The sequence below is a fragment of the Haematobia irritans genome, chromosome 2, assembly GCF_050003625.1.
Source record: "Haematobia irritans isolate KBUSLIRL chromosome 2, ASM5000362v1, whole genome shotgun sequence".
In the NCBI taxonomy this organism is placed as follows: domain Eukaryota; kingdom Metazoa; phylum Arthropoda; class Insecta; order Diptera; family Muscidae; genus Haematobia; species Haematobia irritans.
The window spans coordinates 140,117,781-140,140,849 of record NC_134398.1 but is presented as its reverse complement, the minus strand read 5'-3'; the positions used below and the strand labels follow the sequence as shown (position 1 = coordinate 140,140,849).

Sequence of the window (23,069 nt, the reverse complement as noted above, 5' to 3'; positions counted from 1 at the left end):
AAATTTTGCTCGCGCACCGCGAAAATCCGAGCTACTCGCACGCAAAGCTGGCAAAATAGCTAAAAGTTGCCAAATCAACCGTTACAAATGTAATTAAAGTGTTTGGGGAACTTTTGTCGACAGCCAGGAAGTCTGGATCGGGGGGAAACCGAAAACCGGAAGCCGCTGAGACGACAAAGAGAGTTGCCGGTAGTTTCAAGCGAAACCCTAACCTCTCTCTCCGAGATGCCGCAAATAAGCTGGGTGTATCGTCTACAACCGTGCATCGAACCAAAAAACGAGCCGTACTATCGACTTACAAGAAGGTAGTGACTCCAAATCGCGATGATAAACAAAATACGACGGAACTTGAGAAAGAAATTTAATTTGATTTTTTAAATAAACGATTTCACCGATTTACACGCGTTTTCCCTTGACCAAATTTTGACCGTATCACCCTTTACTGCTGTGGGCAACAATTAAACTGAATTATTTACTCTATGGATCAACCCCAGGACCGCTACAGAACTAGTCCATGGTGTGTACGGACCAATCGGAAATGTATGTAAGGGCCCGACCCGGCCTCTGTCACTAACGAAATAAATTTACACTTAAGGATACGACATTCCATAGGGCACATTCTGAGACAGGTCAGTAGGACTAGCCCATGTATAGGTCCTTGTGAAAGAACCTGGACAAAATCATGGGAATCTGTTTCCTTTTGACTATACGAATTACACCACAAAGGCATTGGTGGAATATGTATAAGAAAGACGGTAGTGTGTACTAGACTCGACTCTGTCCGATTTTTTCTGCTAATATTCTATTTAATATTCAATAAGCTTCGTTTTTTATTTCATATCGATAACAATGGATATTGCTTCAAAAATACCGAGAGTATTTTTCTCACAACGCAAACATTTATACCTACAGATAAAACAAGCTTCATTTTAATGGCAAGACTACAACAGATGGAAGGGAATAAATGCAATAGCGCAAAATGACGGAGTACAATTCATTCTCTGTCGTTTTGTTAAAAAAAAAAAAATAAAAAACATTAGTTAGTGTGTGTTGTGTATCTGAACCTTAGAGAAAGAAAGGTGTACTCAAGTATATTTGTTTAACGGACGTTTTGTTGCTATTGCCATTGTACGACTTAATTGTTATTTTCTTAATCATATTAACCGGGTACGTACAAATGTGCATATACATGTATATGATATATATCTTCTGCCATCTCGTTCACAAGATCAATTAGACACTAATGAAACATATGTCAGACAGTTTGCAAAGTGGTCGTTGGATGGAGAAAAATATGGCATTCTTTTTGCATTTGATGGAAGTTTAACAAAGTAGTAAATCTATATGATGTGATGATGACGCAAATGAAATAGTTTTAAAGGCCTGTAAGAATAATTTATTGTAATTGGAGTCGAAAATGCTATTTTTGTGATTTTTACAGAATATGAAATATTCGATATGAAAATCAACAAGCAAGAAAATGCTAAAAGCAGGCAGAGTCGAATATAAGATATAGTAGAACAAACCTAATGAATTAGTGTAACATCATAATTGAGTTAATTATTACAAAACAAGTATGTACAGCAGTAAGTTCGGCCGGGTCGAATCTTAAATACCCACCACCATGAATCAAATAACATATTTACAATTTCAGGCAAATTTGATAAAAACTACGGTTTCTAGAAGCCCAAGGAGTTAAATCGGGAGATCGGTCTTATGGGCTCTATACTAAAACATGGACCGATACTCACCGTTTTCGGCACGCCTCTTTATGGTCCTAAAATACCTCTAGATATCAAATTTCAGGCAATTTGGATAAAAACTATGGTTTCTAGAATTCCAAACAACAAACTCATTTCTTGCACACCTATTTATAGTCCTAAAAATCTCCAGATTTTCAATTTCAGGCAAATTGGACAACAATCGGCCTATATGGGGGCTATACTAAAGCATTGACCGATACTCACCATCTTCGGCGCACCTCTTTATGGTCCGAAAAAATTCTAGCTTTTAAATTTCATGCAAATTGGATAAAAACTATGGTTTCTATAAGCCCAAGAAGTAAACTCGGGAGATCGGTCTATATGGGGGATATACAAAACCATGGACCAATACACGCCATTTTCGGTACACATATTTTGTGGTCTTAATATACCTCTAGATTCCCAATTTCAGACAAATTGGATAAAAACTACGGCTCCTATAAGTCCAAGAAATAACCTCTGGAGATCGGTCTATATGGGGCCTATATCAAAACATGGACCGATACTCACCATTTTCGGCACACCTTTTTATGGTCCTAAAATATCTCTAGATTTTCAATTTGAGGCAAATTGGATGAAAAGTTCGGGCCCGAGTAGTAAAATCTGGAGATCGGTCTATATGGGTGCTATATCAAAAGTTGGACCGATACTCCCCATTTAGTGTGTTAAAAGCCACTCAATCCTACAAGGCTCAAGTTTTCGACCACTTAATTTTCCACGCCTCTCGATCTGACATTGTAATAATGTGGATACCTTCCCACTTCGATATAAGCGGTAATGAGTACGCGGACGAGATTGCAAAGAGATCTTTGAATTCGAATCAAATTGTCACTCCACCTTGCTTCCACATGGTTATAACAACACCTTTTTTGTCCAAATAGGCCTTCATTAACACTCAGAACTGGTGCGATTCCAGTGTTTTTCTTAGATTGATAGACCCTACTGTAAATAGATCTAACTACAACTCCCGCCTTAGTAGATCGGAATGCATATTTCTTGCTCGTCTTATGGTGAATAAAGCGCTTTTCAATACACAACACTATTATGATCAAACTGAACCAGCCAAATGTAGCTTTTGTGACGATTACCTCTCTGTGAAACACATTCTTTCCGATTGTCCATCATCCAGAATAAATAAACCTATTAAGAGCATCCTTGACTGCTCTTTAAAAGTAATGATCCCGAAAATACGAGAATCCGTTAGTATTCATGGAATCTCAAACATCTAAACTTGTTATCTTTTTATATAATCAAAAACCGTATTAATATCGTTATCAATTAAAGATTGTTCATATTATTTACATAAGTAAAATTTAAGCCAATAATTCACCTATACAACAGGTACAAATGATCTGTGTTATCCGGTCCCTTTTAATTATATTTTATAAATTTATTTTATGAAATATATCTTGTAAATAAATAAATAAATAATAATTACCGCCTATAGGTGGGTACTATGTTCGCTTTTCGAGTTGAAAACCAGTTTATTTTCACGACTACTTTTCCTAAAATAATCAAAATTATAAATGAAAACGATCCTATTCCCACAATGTCTTGCCTTGAAACTTCGCATCAATTGAGTTAATTTATCTGCTTTATATTGAACAGTTTTAATAAAGTAACCGCGAAAATTTCAACTCGAAAAGCGAACATAGTACTTACCTTATGATAGTATATTCCGTGATTTAATCAATTTCAAAAAAAAAAAAATAATAATTCAGTGATTGAAGTAACAAATAAATAATATTTTGCAGGTCTAATGACTTCCATAAAACATGGCCTTATGACACATTTAAAGAAGATCGATTAATAAATAAATAATCATCAAATATTACAATATTTGAACAAATGGGACAGTACTTCTATATGGACAATATCTAAGGGCATTTTCGTTTCGCAGAAAATATGTTGCCTTGGTGTTACACTACTTTTTTCCTCATTGTCTTGTCGCCTAAATGATAGTGTCGTCCCAAAGTTATTGTTAAGTTATAATATTGTGAGGGATACAGGATGCAAGTCCTGTATGAAATTTAAAAAAGTAGTCACGTTGTAATCCTCTACATGAAGGTATTGCTATCTAGATTTAGGCTAGGTTAGGTTAGGTTAAGTGGCAGCCCGATGTATCAGGCTCACTTAGACTATTCAGTCCACTGATACCACATTGGTGAACTTCTCTCTTATCTCTGAATGCTGCCCGATTCCATGTTAAGATCAATGACCTCCTTTTTATAGCCGAGTGCGAACGGCATTCCACATTGCAGTGAAACAACTTAGATAAGCTTTGAAACCCTCAGAAATGTCACCAGCATTACTGAGGTGGGATAATCCACCGCTGAAAAACGTTTTGGTGTTCGGTCAAAGCAGGAATCGAACCCTCGACCTTGTGTATGCAAGGCGGGCATGCTAAACCATTGCACCTCGGTGGCTAACTAGATTTGATTTCATATTATTTTTTAATATCTTTAGTCCTTTTCATACGTATTATGGAGCTTTGCTTTAATATTAAACTTTCAAATATGTGTTTTATTGAAATCAATCTTTTAATATGAAATTCGTCACAATGAAGACCTTTTAAAAAAAGGTTGAATTCAACTCGTTTTCAAATGTACTATATCCAAAATTGATAGAATGATATGAATTCATCAATATAATATAAATATAGCTCCAATTTTCAAAAATGTGAGTATATTAGTATCATACAGTTGGATCTAATAAAATATGAAAAAAAAACTCTTGCTGTTTCTGTTAAAAAAACCAATTTTTTGCCAGGTTTATGACGATTTTGACATGTAACGTATGTCAAATACGTTCCGACAGACCATATCTGGCGCTATTGGAGACCATATGATTTTCAGTTTTCACCATAGACCAAGGAAGGTATAGACATCTCAAGTGAATTCACAGCGCTGTAGTTTGTCTGCACACCGTAGATGGCTCTTTTTCGTCTGCAATTGAGTGATTTTTTAATTTGGCTTTAATTAGTTTTCTTTCCTTTATTCTCTCGTTGAAACACCAAATATTGTGCAAGTTTATAAACTACTATTCATCCACACCTTTTTTGTAATGCAAATTGACTAATTTATACGGTTATTCTCGTTTTCCAAAAAGAAATTGAGTCACTTGACTGCACAATTGAGTGGAATGACTGCGCACTGCAAATAAACAAAACCATGGTGAATTAGCAAGGTATGTCTCTATATTTTCTTGGTCTATGGTTTTCACTAACCTTCAAAAATCCGATAGCTTCTAAATTTATACATGTGTCTTTTTAATGTTAGATTATAGGTGTAGTGCTCAGGCTCATTTAGACTATTTAGTCTATTGTGATGCCACAGTGGTGAATTTCTCCTTATTTTTAATGGTAGGGCGAACGAACTTATGTCAAGACGTTTAATGTTTCAAGATGTTTAATTGTTTCAGTTGGAACTAGCATTGATTATTGCTTCGAAAATCATGCTCTCTGGTAATAAACTAAAAGATTGTATAACTTTAACATAAATATAGTTGACTTTACGTCACTCGTCTGAGAATTATTTGATTTGTCTTGTTTTGACCAATCTTATCAAATGTTTTGGTTGGGATTTTCGGTTATTTCAAAGTAGTTGGTATGTTATCATATTTTCCGTCTGCCCATGAATCATTCATTTTTGTGTTATATTGTAAATTAGAAAACCCACTGATAACAAAGCTAATCGTATCGATGTTGATTTTTGAATACAATATTTTGATTACAATCAGTTATAATAAAAATATACCTGAAAATATTTCGGACTATACATATATAAATAGATATAGCCCCTAATAAATGGATTTTCACATTTGGATGGAACCATTTTTTTTGGAGATGAGTCCACATTTAAGAATTCAAAGCAGAAGCAAAGAATCTATTACTCAACTTTTGTCATAGTCCGGGATAGAATCGAAATTCTTGCGCAGTTAGTTTTCTTCCTCAAATAAAGTCGTACTTTCTGCATATAAACATTTGACACAATTTATTTTCAGCCTTTAAACATTTTTAAAGACCCCATAAAAATTTAACTGTCCCAATACATATGTTATCTAAGGTCATGTTTCCATGCCGGACTCAGTAGTTACTTTTGAGTTTAGGGGCGTTTTTCCATTCCTTGTCTATGTATGTATGAAATTAAGTGATATAGAAACTATGTTGATGGTGCTCTATCCATAGACGTAAATGCGTTATTGGAAACCCATAAGATATTTTATTGTCAAAGTTGTTAATTTTAATTGCATTACACTATGCTGTCAGATGTGCTAAAATGTTATTTTAACAGGAATATTGAACAGGAACACAAAATTTTCTATAGAAATAAAATTTTGACAAAATTTTCTATAGAATTAAAATTTTGACAAAATTTTCTATAGAAATGAAATTTTGATAATATTTCTGATAGAAATAAAATTTTGAGAAAATTTCTTATAGAAATGAAATTTTTACCCAATAGAAATGAAATTTTTGAGAAAATTTCATATAGAAATGAAATTTTGACAAAATTTCCTATAGAAATGAAATTTTGACAAAATTTCCTAAAGAAATGAAATTTTTACAAAATACCCAATAGAAATGAAATCTTGACAAAATTTCCTATAGAAATGAAATTTTGACAAAATTTCCCATAGAAATGAAATTTTGACAAAATTTTCTATAGAAATGAAATTTTGACAAAATTTCCTATAGAAATGAAATTTTGACAAAATTTCCTATAGAAATGAAATTTTGACAAAATTTCCTATAGAAATGAAATTTTGACAATTTCCTATAGAAATGAAATTTTGACAAAATTTCCTATAGAAATGAAATTTTGACAAAATTTCCTATAGAAATGAAATTTTGACAAAATTTCCTATAGAAATGAAATTTTGACAAAATTTCCTATAGAAATGAAATTTTGACAAAATTTCCTATAGAAATGAAATTTTGAGAGAATTTTCTATAGAAATTAAATTTTGACAAAATTTCCCATAGAAATGAAATTTTGACAAAATTTTCTATAGAAATGAAATTTTGACAAAATTTCCGATAGAAATGAAATTTTGACAAAATTTCCGATAGAAATGGAATTTTTATAAAATACCCAATAGAAATGGAATTTTGACAAAATTTTCTATAGAAGTAAAATTTTGACAAAATTTTTTATAGAATTAAAATTTTGACAAAATTTTTTATAGAATTAAAATTTTGACAAAATTTTTTATAGAATTAAAATTTTGACAAAATTTTCTATAGAAATGAAATTTTGACAAAATTTCCTAGGAAATGAAATTTTGACAAAATTTCCTATAAAAATGAAATGTTGACAAAATTTCTTATGGAAATCAAATTTGGACAAAATTTCCCATAGAAATGAAATTTTGACAAAATTTTCCATAGAAATGAAATTTAGACTAAATTTTCTATAGAAATTAAATTTTGACAAAATTTCCCATAGAAATGAAATTTTGACAAAATTTCCTATAGAAACTAACTGGAGTCAACTTCGACACTGAATGTTTTTGATTTCTATGTAAGAATAATTTAATTATCCATATATAGGCAGTTTCAATCAATTCTATAATTATTAAAGTCAATAAAATCCTAATTTGTTTCTCTTCTTGTTTTCTTTTCAGATTATTCACCAATTATATTTTTTTTGAAACAGAAAAGTGTGATTAACCGTCCTTTAAGGAATAATTACCACACCAGCATTATTTCGTTACATTCACATTTTTTGCTTTATATATCTATTCTTTAATTCCGTTCTTCGCATACACAACAGTAGGGGTGTATACGCATATTTTCTATCTTAAAAACAAAAATATTCCTTTTCTTCCTCCCTATTTGTATAATTCTAAAGAAGAAATAGAAGAAGTAATCAATTGGTATTGATTAAAAAGATATCCATATACGAAAAACTCAAAAAAATCCGAAGAAAAGTTTAAGAGGAATCGGACGACAAGTTCTCCACTGTCGCCACCGTAGAGAAAACAAAAACTTTCCCCACAAAACAAAGACAAAGACAATGGCAACAACACCACGTTCTGGTGGCTCAGCTGGTGGTGGTACAGCTCAACGTCCTAATGGTACATCTCAAAGTAAATCGTGCCAGTTCAAATTGGTCTTATTGGGCGAATCGGCCGTTGGGAAATCATCACTTGTTTTACGTTTTGTTAAAGGACAATTCCATGAATATCAAGAGAGTACGATAGGAGCGGCATTCCTAACACAGACCATATGTATAGAAGATACAGTGGTGAAATTTGAAATTTGGGATACTGCAGGACAAGAAAGGTAAGTTCATCACATGATTAAATTGATATTGTAATAATCATGATCTTAAATTCCTACAGATATCACAGCTTAGCCCCCATGTACTACAGAGGTGCGCAGGCCGCCATTGTTGTATATGACATCCAAAATCAAGATAGTTTTCAACGTGCAAAAACCTGGGTTAAGGAACTTCATAAACAAGTGAGTAAAGATAACATAAAATCAACGATTTCTATACGAACCCCCTTTACTTCAAATATTCGTAAAAAAAATTATTAGATTATCTTGGTATTTGTTGAGTTTATTTTGGTACCACAAAGCCTTTTTGTTCTGCATCGAAATGTTTATCAGTCATGTTAACATAATTGTATATATAAATTTATTATTTTTTGTTTTGTTTTCTTTGGCTGTAATCATTCAAAGTTCATTGATACCAACAAGAATTGCGCAGAATTTCAATGATATTTTAATTTGATCATTTGTTGGAATTTTCGTAATTTGCAATACTGCCTACTGCATATTAAAGCTTTTACTTGCTTTGTTCAGGCTTTCTATTATTATGAATGTTTTTTTTTTCTTCTTGCGGATACATTGCAATGAGACCAGCGATTGATTAAGTCTTCGAAAAATTAATGTGGAATTGTGGTAGAGAGATATTTTTATATAATTTATTTGTATTTTAAATTATTTAGCACATTTTAACTGCAATATGACTTCCGTCAATATTAATTTTACCATAAACAACCGTTGAAAAATATGTTTTGCTCAAGTCGGGACTTAATTCATGACACTCTTCGTTGCTAAATGACAGTAAAAAGAAATCTATAAATTTGACAGATGTCGGATTATTAGTAAATGGATTATAACATTTTTAGTAAATGATGATCTCGAAATATTTCAAATTCGACAAAAATAACCCTCGTCTTTTCTTATGTGATCTGAAAATATCGTAAAAATGGAATTAAATCACAAACTTTTTTATTCGGCGTGGATAATCTCAACAACAGTGCATCGATCACCTTCATTTTTTTTGCGATGAAGCTCCGTCAAGAACCAGTGTTTATAGATTGTATGGTGAATTCAACCGTGGTCGTAATTCACTCAAAGACGGATTTCGTGAAGGTCGTCCGAAATCCGTTTTTATTCTAGAAACTAGTGATGCTGTGCGCCAATATTGACCTATCGTGCGACAACGAGATTGAGACAATCTTAGGCATTAGTGGGACCAGCATGTATTCAATATTGCATGAACATTTGTTCGCGTTGGCTACCACACAATTAGTCAATAGCTGAAAAAAAGTGTCGTGTCGATTGGTCGCAAAAAAAGCTCCGAAAATACGATTGCGATGCTTCGAAACAAAATAAACAGCAGTCGACTGTATGGGTGTTTCAAGAGAGCAAAATCCAACAAATGAAGCATTTCCAAGCAATCGTACCACTATCTAGCTATGTTGAACGTTTTCTTGGCTGCTCATTTAAGAAATTTGTTGACTATCGGAGCATCTGCTTATTCCACAAGGTGATTAGGGAATCCATACCTTTACCTCTACGACTTGAATATACGTTCTCACGATCGACACGCAACATACAGATATTTATACATCGGATCAGAAGAACTATAATTTCTAGATCGTTTCTGGTGAGATTTGCACGTGCGTGGAACGGACTACCTCTTGAGTTAAGGGTTTTTTCTCAATGTAACAATGTGTTCCGATTGAAACTTAATACTGCAGGAATAATATTTTAAATGTATATAGAATAATTTGAGTACTTGACTTTATAAATATAATAATAATTACTCAGGATTTGTTATAAGTAATATAAATTAATTGGTCTTATAGGCTTTGTATTACGGAAAATTTTTAAAATAAAAATAAAAATAATACATTTTTTGCCTCTACACCCCAATCTGTGTAATGTTTTCAGTCACTTGTGGCTTTTACACTCATAACAGGTTGGCTGATAAGTCCCCGGTCTAACAAAGAAAAACACATTTTTTTTTGTCAAAATTCGTTTTTATTATTCAACATAGTGCCCTTCAAGAGCGATACAACGATTTAACGACCTTCCAATTTTTTGATACCATTTTGGTTTTGCCTCAAAATAGGCCTCAGTTTCGGCGATCACATCTTCATTGCAGCCAAATTTTTTCCCTGCGAGCATCCTTTTGAGGTCTGAGAACAAGAAAAAGTCGCTGGGGGCCAGATCTGGAGAATACGGTGAGTGGGAAAGCAATTCGAAGCCCAATTCATGAATTTTTGCCATCGTTCTCAATGACTTGTGGCACGGTGCGTTGTCTTGGTGGAACAACACTTTTTTCTTCTTCATATGGGGCCGTTTTGCCGCGATTTCCACCTTCAAACGCTCCAATAACACCATATAATAGTCACTGTTGATGGTTTTTGCCTTCTCAAGATAATCGATAAAAATTATTCCATGCGCATGCCAAAAAACAGAGGCCATTACTTTGCCAGCGGACTTTTGAGTCTTTCCACGCTTCGGAGACGGTTCACCGGTTGCTGTCCACTCAGCCGACTGTCGATTGGACTCAGGAGTGTAGTGATGGAGCCATGTTTCATGCATTGTCACATATCGACGGAAAAACACGGGTGTATTACGAGTTAACAGCTGCAAACACCGCTCAGAATCATCAACATGTTGTTGTTTTTGGTCAAATGTGAGCTCGCGCGGCAACCATTTTGCACAGAGCTTCCGCATATCCAAATATTGATGAATGATATGACCAACATGTTCCTTTGATATCTTTAAGGCCTCTGCTATCTCGATCAACTTCATTTTACGGTCATTAAAATCATTTTGAGAATTTTTTTGATGTTTTCGTCGGTAACCACCTCTTTCGGGTGTCTACTGCGTTCACCGTCCTCCGTGCTCATTTCACCACGCTTGAATTTTGCATACCAATCAATTATTGTTGATTTCCCTGGAGCAGAGTCCGAAAACTCTGCTCCACCGTATTTTTTCCCCTTCAGAAAACAGTATTTTATCAAAACACGAAATAGCTTTTTTTCTATTTTTTTCACAATAACAAAAGTTGCTTCACAAAAGACGCTCTATCTCACAAACTAATTGACTTACAGATGTCAAATTTTGACACGAATCATTTGAAGGTTGGTACTATATAAAAATAATATGCATTTAATACTAGCGACGCCATCTATGTGTCAGATTTATCAGCCAACCTGTTACATATTTACATTTTATTTTCTAATTCAGTACTTTTATTTCATTTTTTTTACCATGTTATGGGTTTATTTTGATGATATTTTTTTCTTTGTTTTTCTTATTTTGTTTATGGCTGGGGAGCAACTTTAATACTACAAGGATAATATTATAAACGTATAACGTATATTTTGAGTAATTTATAAATATAAGAATGATTTTCTTAGGTTTTGTTATAATTAATATAATTTAATTGGTCTTATAGGCTATGTATTACGGAATTTTTGAGATAAATAAATTAAAGCACTTCAGAACAGGCAACTCCGAGTGGTATACAGAATATTTTACTGATTTCATCACGAAATTAATTGACCCAATACATTTTTTAATTGAAATGTCTTCAATCAAGAAAATGATAGTATCAATCGCAGCCTTAATTGGGCATCAAAAATACTTGATTAAAAATTTAATTGATTTCATTAGCAAATTTCAATAAATATTTAATGAATTTTTAATTTAATTTTTTAATTGATTCAATTAAAAATTTATTTAATTTTTTCAATTAATTTTTTTTTATCAAAAACGTGGTGCAATGGTTAGCATGCCCGCCTTGAATACACAAGGTCGTGGGTTCGATTCCTGCTTCGACCGAACACCAAAAAGTTTTTCAGCGGTGGATTATCCCACCTCAGTAATGCTGGTGACATTTCTGAGGGTTTCAAAGCTTCTCTAAGTGGTTTCACTGCAATTTGGAACGCCGTTCGGACTCGGCTATAAAAAGGAGGTCCCTTGTCATTGAGCTTAACATGGAATCGGGCAGCACTCAATGATAAGAGAGAAGATCACCAATGTGGTATCACAATGGACTGAATAGTCTAAGTGAGCCCGATATATCGGGCTGCTACCTAACTTAACCTAACCTTTATCAAAAACGTAACAATTTTCCATCTCTTCCTCACTGTCTTAGTGATTTTAGTGAGATTAACAAATTTATTGGTTCAAATAAATATTTAATTAAAATCAAAAAAATCCATATTCTTTTTTAACTGTCTTCCGACTTTGATTATAAAGTTAATTGTATCAATTAACTTTTTAATTAATTGATTAAGCATTTTTTAAAAATTTAAAAAATGTTTTAATCATTGACTTAATGGTTTTAGTTTGATTAGAAAGTTAATTGTATTAATGAAGTTTTTAATGGAAAAAGTTTTCAGCTTCAATCAAATTTTTAATTGGAAATATTTTGCCATTTGTCTTCCAAGAAATCAGGAAAACCAACCGCCGAAGACGGATCACTCTTCACCACGACAATGCGAGTTCTCACACATCGGCCCAAACAACTACATGCTTGAACACTTAAAACATCGATTTGATGCGATATCCGACGTATAGTCATGACTGGGCACCGAATGAGTTATTTTTATTCCCGTAAAATTATAGGTCAACGTTTTTCGAAACCTGAAGAAGCGATTGATGCGCTCAGAATGCATGTTTTGAAGATACCTCAATGAGAGTGGTAAAAATTCTTCTAAAATTGGTTCAAACGCATGCAAAAGTGTATAGATCTTAATGGGGAATATTTTGAAAAAGAATAAAGCGATTTTCGCTTATTAATATTTTGTTTGTTTTGTTAGAAATATAAAACGGAAACCTTGTACCCATCAAAAAATTTCCAAATTGGAAATGTAGTAAGCCATTGATTAAATTTTTTAGCACTACCTCCCATTCTACTTTAGACATTTTAAGAAGGCTACTTTAACGTATTCTCTTTTTGATTTTTTGATGAGTTAGTGCAAATAATAGATAAATCTTGAAATTTGTCTCCTGTACTCATACCCAGCAAAAATTTTTCAGAAAAGAGAATGCAGTAATGCATTAGTTAAATTTTTTGATGAGTTAGTGCAAATAAGAGATAAATCTTGAAACTTGTCTACTGTACTCATACCCAGCAAAAATTTTTCAGAAATGAGAATGCAGTAATTAGTTAAATTTTGTAGCACTACTTTCCATTTTGCTGATCCAATCGATTCTTTTTATAAAAAGATTTGACTTCCATATTGACTTTTTATGCCAGTAGTTTACAATTGAAAACAACATGCAAAGGATCACATTCCATTCTTTTTCGGTATCATAAAAGCGAAATTATTGAAATTAAATTGCCAAGCAAAGTATCTAAGCAACATAATACCGACAATTGGTAATGTGTATTGTAAGAAAGCTATATGCAAAAAAGTTTATAAATGAATGGGTATTGTTTGCTGGGTATAATTGTGCTCATGGAATAATTTGCTCTCATACATTGCCCCTCTCCACAAATATGTCCACAATATAAGATGATCATATAACAATAAAGTGTAGTGGGTTGAATTTTATTTAGCAAATATTATCTCACATGTTATCAAACGACAGAAAGCAAGAAACGCTAGGGCGGTTCATAAACCGCTAGGGCGGTTCATAATAAACTCGGTACGAAATTTAGACTTAAAACACAGATAATATTTAACATGTATGTGTCTACTCATATATATCCCTTCTATGACTCATACAAATCGTTGGTATGAGACATTTTTAAGAAAAAAAATGTATAGCCTACACACAAAAAAAAAATTTAAAAAAAATGATGATTACTTACATATACTCTGAGATTTACCAGATTATTTTCCCCTTTAGGTTGAATGTCAGAAATTTGGTCAATCGCGAAAATACGCGGATCTATTCGACATTTTGATATATAATTCATAGAGAAATTGCCCAACATTATGTTTTATGTTTTAATTATAATTTTATTTCATTTTGAATAAATGAATTTACTAAAAACACTAACAACTCATTTGCTATGGAGTTGAAACTTAATTCGTTTGTATCCATCTTTATATATTTCAGGCCTCTCCTAACATAGTTATTGCCTTGGCTGGTAATAAAGCAGATCTTTCAAATATTCGTACTGTGGAATACGAGGAAGCTAAACAGTACGCCGAAGAAAATGGTTTGTTATTTATGGAGACATCAGCAAAAACCGGCATGAATGTTAACGATATATTCTTGGCCATAGGTAAATAATTTGTATGTAATGAATCACTAAAACAGTATAATAATGGAAATATATTTTCCACTTTTTTAGCCAAGAAATTGCCTAAAAACGATGGAGCTAATAATCAAGGAGCTGGTGCCGGCAGAAGGCTAAATGAAAATGAAAATACCCGACAGACGACCAATTGCTGCAAGTGATGTCTTTTTGTAGGTAAGTGAAGCAATGCAACAAAGTATATTGCAAAAATTTGGAATTTTAAGTTTAGGATTGAAACAGGATTTTCCTTGTAGATTTTTTACTGTTTGATAGATTGAATTCTTGATATTTTAATAATTTTTTGACCAAATTTTTTATAGAAATAAAATGTTGAGAAAATGTTATATAAAAATAAAATTTTTAAAAAATTTTATATAAAAATAGAATTTTAAGAAAATCGTATTTGAAATAAAGGTTTAAGAAAATTTTCTATAAATATAAAATTTTGCAAAACATTTCTAAAGAAATAAAATTTAGAAAAATTTTTCTAAAGAAATGAAATGTTAATAAAATTTTCTTTAGAAATAAAATTTTGAAAAAAAAATTCTATAGAAAATTTTTTCAAAATTTTCTATAAAAATAAAATTTTGACATTTTCTATAAAAATAAAGTTTTGCCAACATTTTATATAAAAATAAAATGTTTCTATAGAAATACAATTTTGACAAATTTTTCTATAGAAATAAAATTTTGACAAAATTTTCTATAGATATAAAATTTTGACAAAATTTTCTATAGATATAAAATTTTGACAAAATTTTCTATAGATATAAAATTTTGACAAAATTTTCTATAGAAATGAAATTTTGACAAAATTTTCTATAGACATAAAATTTTGAAAACATTTTCTATATAAATAAAATTTGGCAAAATTTTTTTAGGAATAAAATTTTGACAAAATTTTCTATAAAAATAAAATTTTGACAAAATTTTCTATAAAAATAAAATTTTTACAAAATTTTCTATAGAATTTTCTATAGAAATAAAATGTTGACAAAATTTTCTATAGAAATAAAATTTTGACAAAATTTCCTATAGAAATGAAATTTTGACAAAATTTTCTATAGAAATCAAATTTTGACAAAATTTCCTATAGAAATCAAATTTTAACAAAATTTCCTATAGAAATGGAATTTTTACAAAATACCCTATAGAAATGAAATTTTGACAAAATTTCCTATAAAAATTTCCTATAAAAATGAAATTTTGACAAAATTTCCTATAGAAATAAAATTTTTACAAAATTTCCTTTAGAAATAAAATTTTGACAAAATTTCCTTTAGAAATAAAATTTTGACAAAATTTCCTTTAGAAATGAAATTTTGACAAAATTTTCTATAGAAATAAAATTTTGACAAAATTTTCTATAGAAATAAAATTTTTGCCAAAATTTTCTATAGAAATAAAATTTTGACAAAATTTCCTATAGAAATAAAATTTTGACAAAATTTTCTATAGAAATAAACTTTTGACAAAATTTTCTATAGAAATAAAATGTTGACAAAATTTTCTATAGAAATAAAAATTGACAAAATTTCCTATAGTAATAAATTTTTGATAACATTTTTTATAGAAATAAAATTTTGAGGATATTTTCTATAAATTCAATATCTTTAAAAAATTTAATTTTCGTATTATTTCATACCCCAAAAAATGTCGTTGATAGGAGGGGTCGGTCATTTACTGGTTCGAAGAAACACAGTTTTGTTCATACTAACCACAAAAATTTGATCAAAGCTTCAAAAACATTTTTTAAAGTTGGTATATTTGGGGTAGATTTGCTTGCTAGTGATGACAAGAAATGATCGCTAACCTCTTCATAAGTGAAAGGGTAGATTACAACAACAATTTTGTTGTTGTCGGAAGTAACCGGGTTTTCGGTTCAAAAGTGTTATGGTAAATAATCGTATATCAAAACAAGTAAGGAAAGTCTAAAGTTGGTCGCCCAAGGAAAATGTTGGTATTTTGACCATTTTTGTCGAAATCAGAAAAACATATATATGGGAGCTATATCAAATTTTGCACATATGACTATATTACTAATTGTACTCCTAGTGCAAAATTTCAAACAAATTGGGCCAAAACTCTGGCTTCTGGGGCCATATAAGTCCATATCGGGCGAAAGATATATGTGGAAGCTATATCTAAATCTGAACCGATTTCACTCAAATTTGGCACACATGAATGACTATACTACCAATTGTACTCCTTGTGCAAAATTTCAAGCTAATCGGGATGAAACTCTGGCTTCTGGGTCCATATAAATATAGAGCGAAAGATATATATTGGAGCTATATCTAAATCTGAATCGATTTCAACCAAATTTGGCACGCATAGCTACAATGCTAAATCTACTCTCTGTGCAAAATGTCAACCAAATGGGGCCAAAACTCTGGCTTTTAGGACCATATTAGTCCATATCGGGCGAAAGATATATATGGGAGCTATATCTAAATCTGAACCGATTTCAATCAATTTTTTGCACTCTTGACTATACGACTAAGTGTTATGTTTGTACAAACTTTCAAGCAAATCGGTATAAAACTCTGGCTGCTGGGTCCATATTAGTGCATATCGGGCGAAAGATATATATGGGAGCTATATCTAAATCTGAACCGATTTCTTCCAAAATCAATAGGGTTCTATTCTGACCCAAATTAGGAACATGTGCCAAATTTGAAGGCGATTGAACTTAAATTGCGACCTAGACTTTGATCACAAAAATGTGTTCACAGACGAACGGACGGACGGACGGACGGACGGACGGACAGACGGACATGGTTATATCGACTCAGGGACCCACCCTGAGCATTATTGCCAAAGACACCATGTGTCTATCTCGTCTCCTTCTGGGTGTTACAAACATATGCACTAACGTATAATACCCTGTTCCACAGTGTGACGCAGGGTATAAAAACAGGTTCTAACTCATCGTTTAGTGAGAGTTTCTTCTACATTAGAATTTCTTAATTTTTGCAAAAGACTCTCATTTTATTAACTAAACTAATACTAATATTTTCATTGTTTTTTTTTCTTCTTCTATCTTTTTCAGAAAATAAAATTTCCAATGAGAGATTTGAAAAATTTATTATTATGCTGATAATTATAAATAAACAAATATTTAAAATTTAAATTTAATTAAAAGAATGAAAACATACAAAAACGGAGATCCCCGAAATCCATTTAAAACAATATTGTATGATGAGGAAGATGTGAGCATGAAATTATAAAAAAAAAACAAAATCCGATTAAAATAACAAAACACAGTTAAACTACAACCAGATCAAGAAGAACAACAACCCTCTTCTCTATATAACAGAAGAAAGGAAGAATCAACAACAAACGATAATAATATAAATAATTATAAATTAAATAAAATAAAAACAACTACAACACTTTATGAGTAAAAACAAGAACATTATGATAAAAAACTACCATAACTCTTTAATAGAAAATAAAGTCACTTTACGAAAAACAAAAACACAGTTGAGCATATTCATTGGAATTCCATTTTGATAGATTATCTTTGATAACTTTTCGATACGAAAAGATCGTCTCTGATGATTTTTTGATGACTTTTCTATATGAAAAGATCATCGTTGATGCCTTCCTATACCCTCCACCATAGGATGGGGGTATATTAACTTTGTCATTCCGTTTGTAACACATCGAAATATTGCTCTAAGACCCCATAAACTATATATATTCTGGGTCGTGGTGAAATTCTGAGTCGATCTGAGCATGTCCGTCCGTCCGTCTGTTGAAATCACGCTAACGTCCGAACGAAACAAGCTATCGACTTGAAACTTGGCACAAGTACTTGTTATTGATGTAGGTCGAATGGTATTGCAAATGGGCCATATCGGTCCACTTTTACGTATAGCCCTATATTAGCCAAAATTTGGCTTGCAGACCCTCTAAGAGAAGCAAATTTTATCCGATAAGGCTGAAATTTGGTACATGGTGTTAGTATATGGTCCCTAACAACCATGAAAAAAGTGGTCCACATCGGTCCATAATTATATATAGCCCCCATATACACCGATCCCCCGATTTGGCTTGCAGACCCTCTAAGAGAAGCAAATTTCATCCGATCCGGCTGAAATTTGGTACATTGTGTTAGTATATGGCCTTTAACAACCATGCAAAAATTGGTCCACATCGGTCCATAATTATATATAGCCCCCATATAAACCGATCCCCAGATTTGGCTTGCGGAGCCTCTAAGAGAAGAAAATTTCATCCGATCCGGCTGAAATTTGGTACATGGTGTTAGTATATGGTCTCTAACAACTATGCAAAAATTGGTCTACATCGGTCAATAATTATATATAGCCCCCATATAAACCGATCCCCCGATTTGGCTTGCGGAGCCTCTAAGAGAAGAAAATTTCATCCGATCCAGCTGAAATTTGGTACATTGTGTTAGTATATGGTCTTTAACAACCATGCAAAAATTGGTCCATATCGGTCCATAATTGTATTTGGCTTGCGGAGCCTCTAAGAGAAGCAAATTTCATCCTATCCGGCTGAAATTTGGTACATGGTGTTAGTATATGGTCTCTAATGACCATGCAAAAATTGCTCCACATCGGTGCATAATTATATATAGCTCCATATAAACCGATCGCCAGATTTAACCTCCGGAGCCTCTTGGAAGACCAAAATTCATCTGATTCGGTTGATATTTGGTACGTGGTGTTAATATATGACCTCAAACACCCATGCAAAATTGGTCGAAATCGGACCATAATTATGTATAGCCCCCATATAAACCGATCCCCAGAATTTACCTCCGGAGCCCCTTGGAAGAGCAAAATTCATCGGATTCGGTTGAAATTTGTTACGTGATGTTAGTATATGGTATCCAACAACCATGCATGAATTGGTTCATATCAGTCCATAATTATATATAGCCCCCATATAAACCGATCCCCAGATTTGACCTCCGGTGCCTTGTGGAGAAGCAAAATTCATCCGATCTAGTTGAAATTTGGTACGTGGTGGTAGTATATGATATTTAACAACCATGCCAAAAGTGGTCCATATCAGTCCATAATCATATATAGCCCCCATATAAACCGATTCCGAGATTTGGTTTTGGAGCCTCTTGGAGGAGTAAATTTCCTCCGAGTCAGTTGAAATTTGGTACATTGTGCTAGTATATGGCCGTTAACAACCATGCCTAACTAGGTCCATATTGGTGTATAGTTATATATAGCCCTCAGATAAATCGATCCCCAATCACACAAAAATTGGTCCATATCAAGTTCATAATAGTATATAGCCCCCATATAAGCGACCCCCATACTTCAATTCTCCATACGTACCATGCAAATGTCCATATCGATTCGTAATTATTTGTAGACTTACACACCTTTTTGTCTAATATATACCACGTGTGGACTAACTCACAATTTAGAAAACGATTTAAGATACCACAACCCAAGTAATTCGATTGTGTATAACAGTCTTTCGTAGAAGTTTCTACACGGATGAAAAAGACTGTTTTTCATATGTTTGGCTATAAACATTATATGTTTGGAACACAATTTTTTAAACACAATATTTTTGAGTGCAAGCATATAATGTTCATAAACTAGTATAACATGTTTGGGACATGTATGTTAATATGTTAGAACATATTATGTTTGGGACATAAAATGTTTGTAAATATAATATGCTTGAATGCAAACATATATTAATTTAGAAATAGCCTATAAACATATATGTGTTTAGTAGCTTGGAGCGCTATTTAACAGGGAGCGATATTGAATTAAGTTGGTGGTTGTTGCTTGTTATTACAAAATTAACATTTTATTTTTCCTTGGGCAATTGATCAGCTACTCCTTTGATCCTTTGAAAAACAGTCTTTTTCAACCGTGCAGAGATCAACGTTTATTATTCGTCGATACGAAATCACCGTTGAATGCTTTTCTATACGAAAAGTTCATCGTTGATAACTTTTCTATATGAAAAGATCATCGTTGATGACTTTTCTATAGAAAAAGATCAACGTTGATGACTTTTCTGTATGAATCAGAGATCAACGTTTATTATTCCTCGATACGAAATCACCTTTGATTGCTTTTCTGTACAAAAAGTTAATCGTTAATGACTTTTCTATACGAAAACATTATTGTTGATAACTTTTTCTATATAAGAAAAAGATCATCGTTGATGCCTTTTTTATAGGAAAATCTCAACGTTGATGACTTTTCTGTATGAGTCAGAGATCATCGTTGATGATTCCCCTTTACGAAATCACCATTGATTGCTTTTCTTAACGAAAAGATCATCGATGGCAATTCCTTACGAAAAGATCATTGCTGATGACTTTTCAGTACGAAAAAAATCAACGATGATTCTTTACAAAAAGGCTATCGTTGATGATTATTCTATACGAAAATATCGTAAAAGTTTTTGGCATAACAAGGCTTATCGTTTACGACTTTTCGATAGGAAATGATTGTCGCTCTTGACTTTTCTTTCCAAAACATTATCGTTGATGACTTTTCCATTCGATTCGAAGTTAGCTGCTGTTGTCTTACAGTACAAGTAATTATACTTACGCTTTCCTTTGAGAACATTAATAATCCATATTTGTTTTTTTTGTTTTATTTAATTTTTATTTCAAATAATATAACTAAGTTGCCTTCACATAAAATCATAAATGATTTGGATTTATTGTTGTATTCTTTGTTTTATAATAAATATATATTTTTTTTATTTATATCAATATTATATTGTTGTTGTATCTCACTTTAAAATTTTTATTTCATGTCATAATATTATTATAATCTATTTTGTTTCGTTTTTACATCGTTTCTCAAAAAACTAAATGAAAATAACAACTAAATGAAAATAAACGATGGTATATATATATTTGTTAATGGATATACTTTATGAATTGGAAATAAAACAAATATAGTTCAGAAACTGGTATATGGACATCACTGAAAAAAGTGATGGAAATGAATTTAATTTACATTGGGGCATTGAGATGATATACAAATAAAGCGATTAAACAAATTTAAATATCGATTTTGTCGGTGTAGATGAAAATGCAAATCTGGGTACATATTTCATAAATTGTATGTAAATTTGGTTTTTTGTTTCTTCGTAGTTAGTTTTCATTTTCATACAAGACAATTAATTAGTTTTTATTATAATTATTATTTCATCGAATTTGTATAAGTCAGCTTTTGTTTTTGTTTTTTTCTTTTTGTTTTTGGTAATTTTGTAATAATATATAAGTATAATTTACTTTGCTACATAAGTTTTTGCTTAAAGGAATAGTTTAGCAATGATTTTGTTATTTTGTCTTAGTTTTTTTGCTGGAAACAAAATATTTGGAAAGTATTTTGTATTTTTTTTATTCATTCGTAACTACTACAAACTACAAGGCAACTAAATGGCTTAGAATTACCCACGAAAATAATTTAAAGTAAAAAAAATATTGTTTATTTATGTAAACCCACATTAATAGGACTTTTGGGAGAAATTTCTGAAAATGAAAATTAAGATGGAAGTCTGCGAAGTTTATCCATTTCTGAAGAAACAAACAAAAAAAGGTTTCAAATCGATCATCGTTGTTGGTTTCTCTAAATGAAAACGTTATGGTTTATGTCATTTCCATACGAAAATAAAAAAATATCGTTTTTGTTGTCTTTGCGAAAAGATTGATGACTTTTTTCTATACAAAAAGATCATTGCCCTGCCAGCATTTCAAAGTTCCGTTTCATGTTCATCGCTACCGCAGACTCGTATGTGACACTACAACAGAAGAAGTACCAAAGCGTATAACATGAAAATGGATGAAATCACAATAAACTGTTACAATAACAATAAATTTCAAGTGTGGTGGTAGATCATGCCATCATGCAGCGAAACTCTACGTCATCCATCAAAAAATGTTGGCAGGGTGTTAATAATTTTCTCCACGTAAATATGACCGATGACGATTTTTCTATACCAAAAGGATAGCGTTGATGACTTTTCGATAAGAAAAGATCATTGTTGATGGCCTTTCTATACGAAAAGATTATTGTTGATGACTTTTTCTATACAAAAATATCATTGTTGATGACTTTAATATACAAAAAAAAATCATTGTTGATGACTTTCCTATACGAAAATATGATTGTTGATGACATTTCTATCAGAAAAGACCATAGTTGATGACTTTTTCCTATACAAAGATGTTATTGTTGATGACTCTTAGATACGAAAAGATATTCGTCGATAACTTTCGTTGATGACTTTTATATACGAAAAGATAATTTTTAATGACTTATTGTATACCAAATGTCATTGTTGATGACTTTTCTATACGAAAAGATGCTCGTTGATGACTTTTAAATACAAAAAATCATTGTTGATGGCTTTCCTATACGAAAAGATCATTGTTGATGACATTTCTATCAGAAAAGACCATTGTTGATGACTCTTATATACGAAAACATCATCGTTGATGACTTTTCTATGCGAAAAGATCCTCGTTGATGACTTTTATAAACAAAACAATCATTTTTGATGACTTTTATATACGAAAATATGATTCTTGATGACACTTCTATCAAAAAAGATCATTGTTGATGACTTTTTTATACGAAATGATCCTCGTTGATGACTTTTATATGCAAAAAAATCATTGATGATGACTTTCCTATACGAAAAGATCATTGTTGATGACTTTCCTATACGAAAAGATCATTGTTGATGACATTTCTATCAGAAAAGACCAGTGTTGATGACGTTTTCCTATACAAAGATGTTATTGTTGATGACTCTT

The 23,069-nt window shown here is 31.7% G+C and overlaps 1 protein-coding gene across 3 annotated transcripts in view; it reads left to right on the top strand.

The window, feature by feature from the left end:
* The window catches only part of Rab5 (RAS oncogene family member Rab5), a 30,448-nt gene extending 12,692 nt beyond the window's left edge, over positions 1–17,756 (top strand). For 2 of the 3 annotated variants that reach the window (XM_075296243.1, XM_075296244.1), the window contains exons 2-6: positions 7,389–8,049; positions 8,109–8,229; positions 14,092–14,260; positions 14,330–14,449; positions 17,328–17,756. In XM_075296243.1, coding sequence (XP_075152358.1) covers positions 7,781–8,049; positions 8,109–8,229; positions 14,092–14,260; positions 14,330–14,436 — 666 coding nt within the window. In that variant the 5' untranslated portion in view covers positions 7,389–7,780 and the 3' untranslated portion in view covers positions 14,437–14,449; positions 17,328–17,756. The remainder of the gene's footprint in view (positions 1–7,388; positions 8,050–8,108; positions 8,230–14,091; positions 14,261–14,329; positions 14,450–17,327) is intronic. The other variant, XM_075296245.1, reaches the window with a different exon arrangement.
* The last annotated feature ends 5,313 nt before the right edge of the window (positions 17,757–23,069 follow it).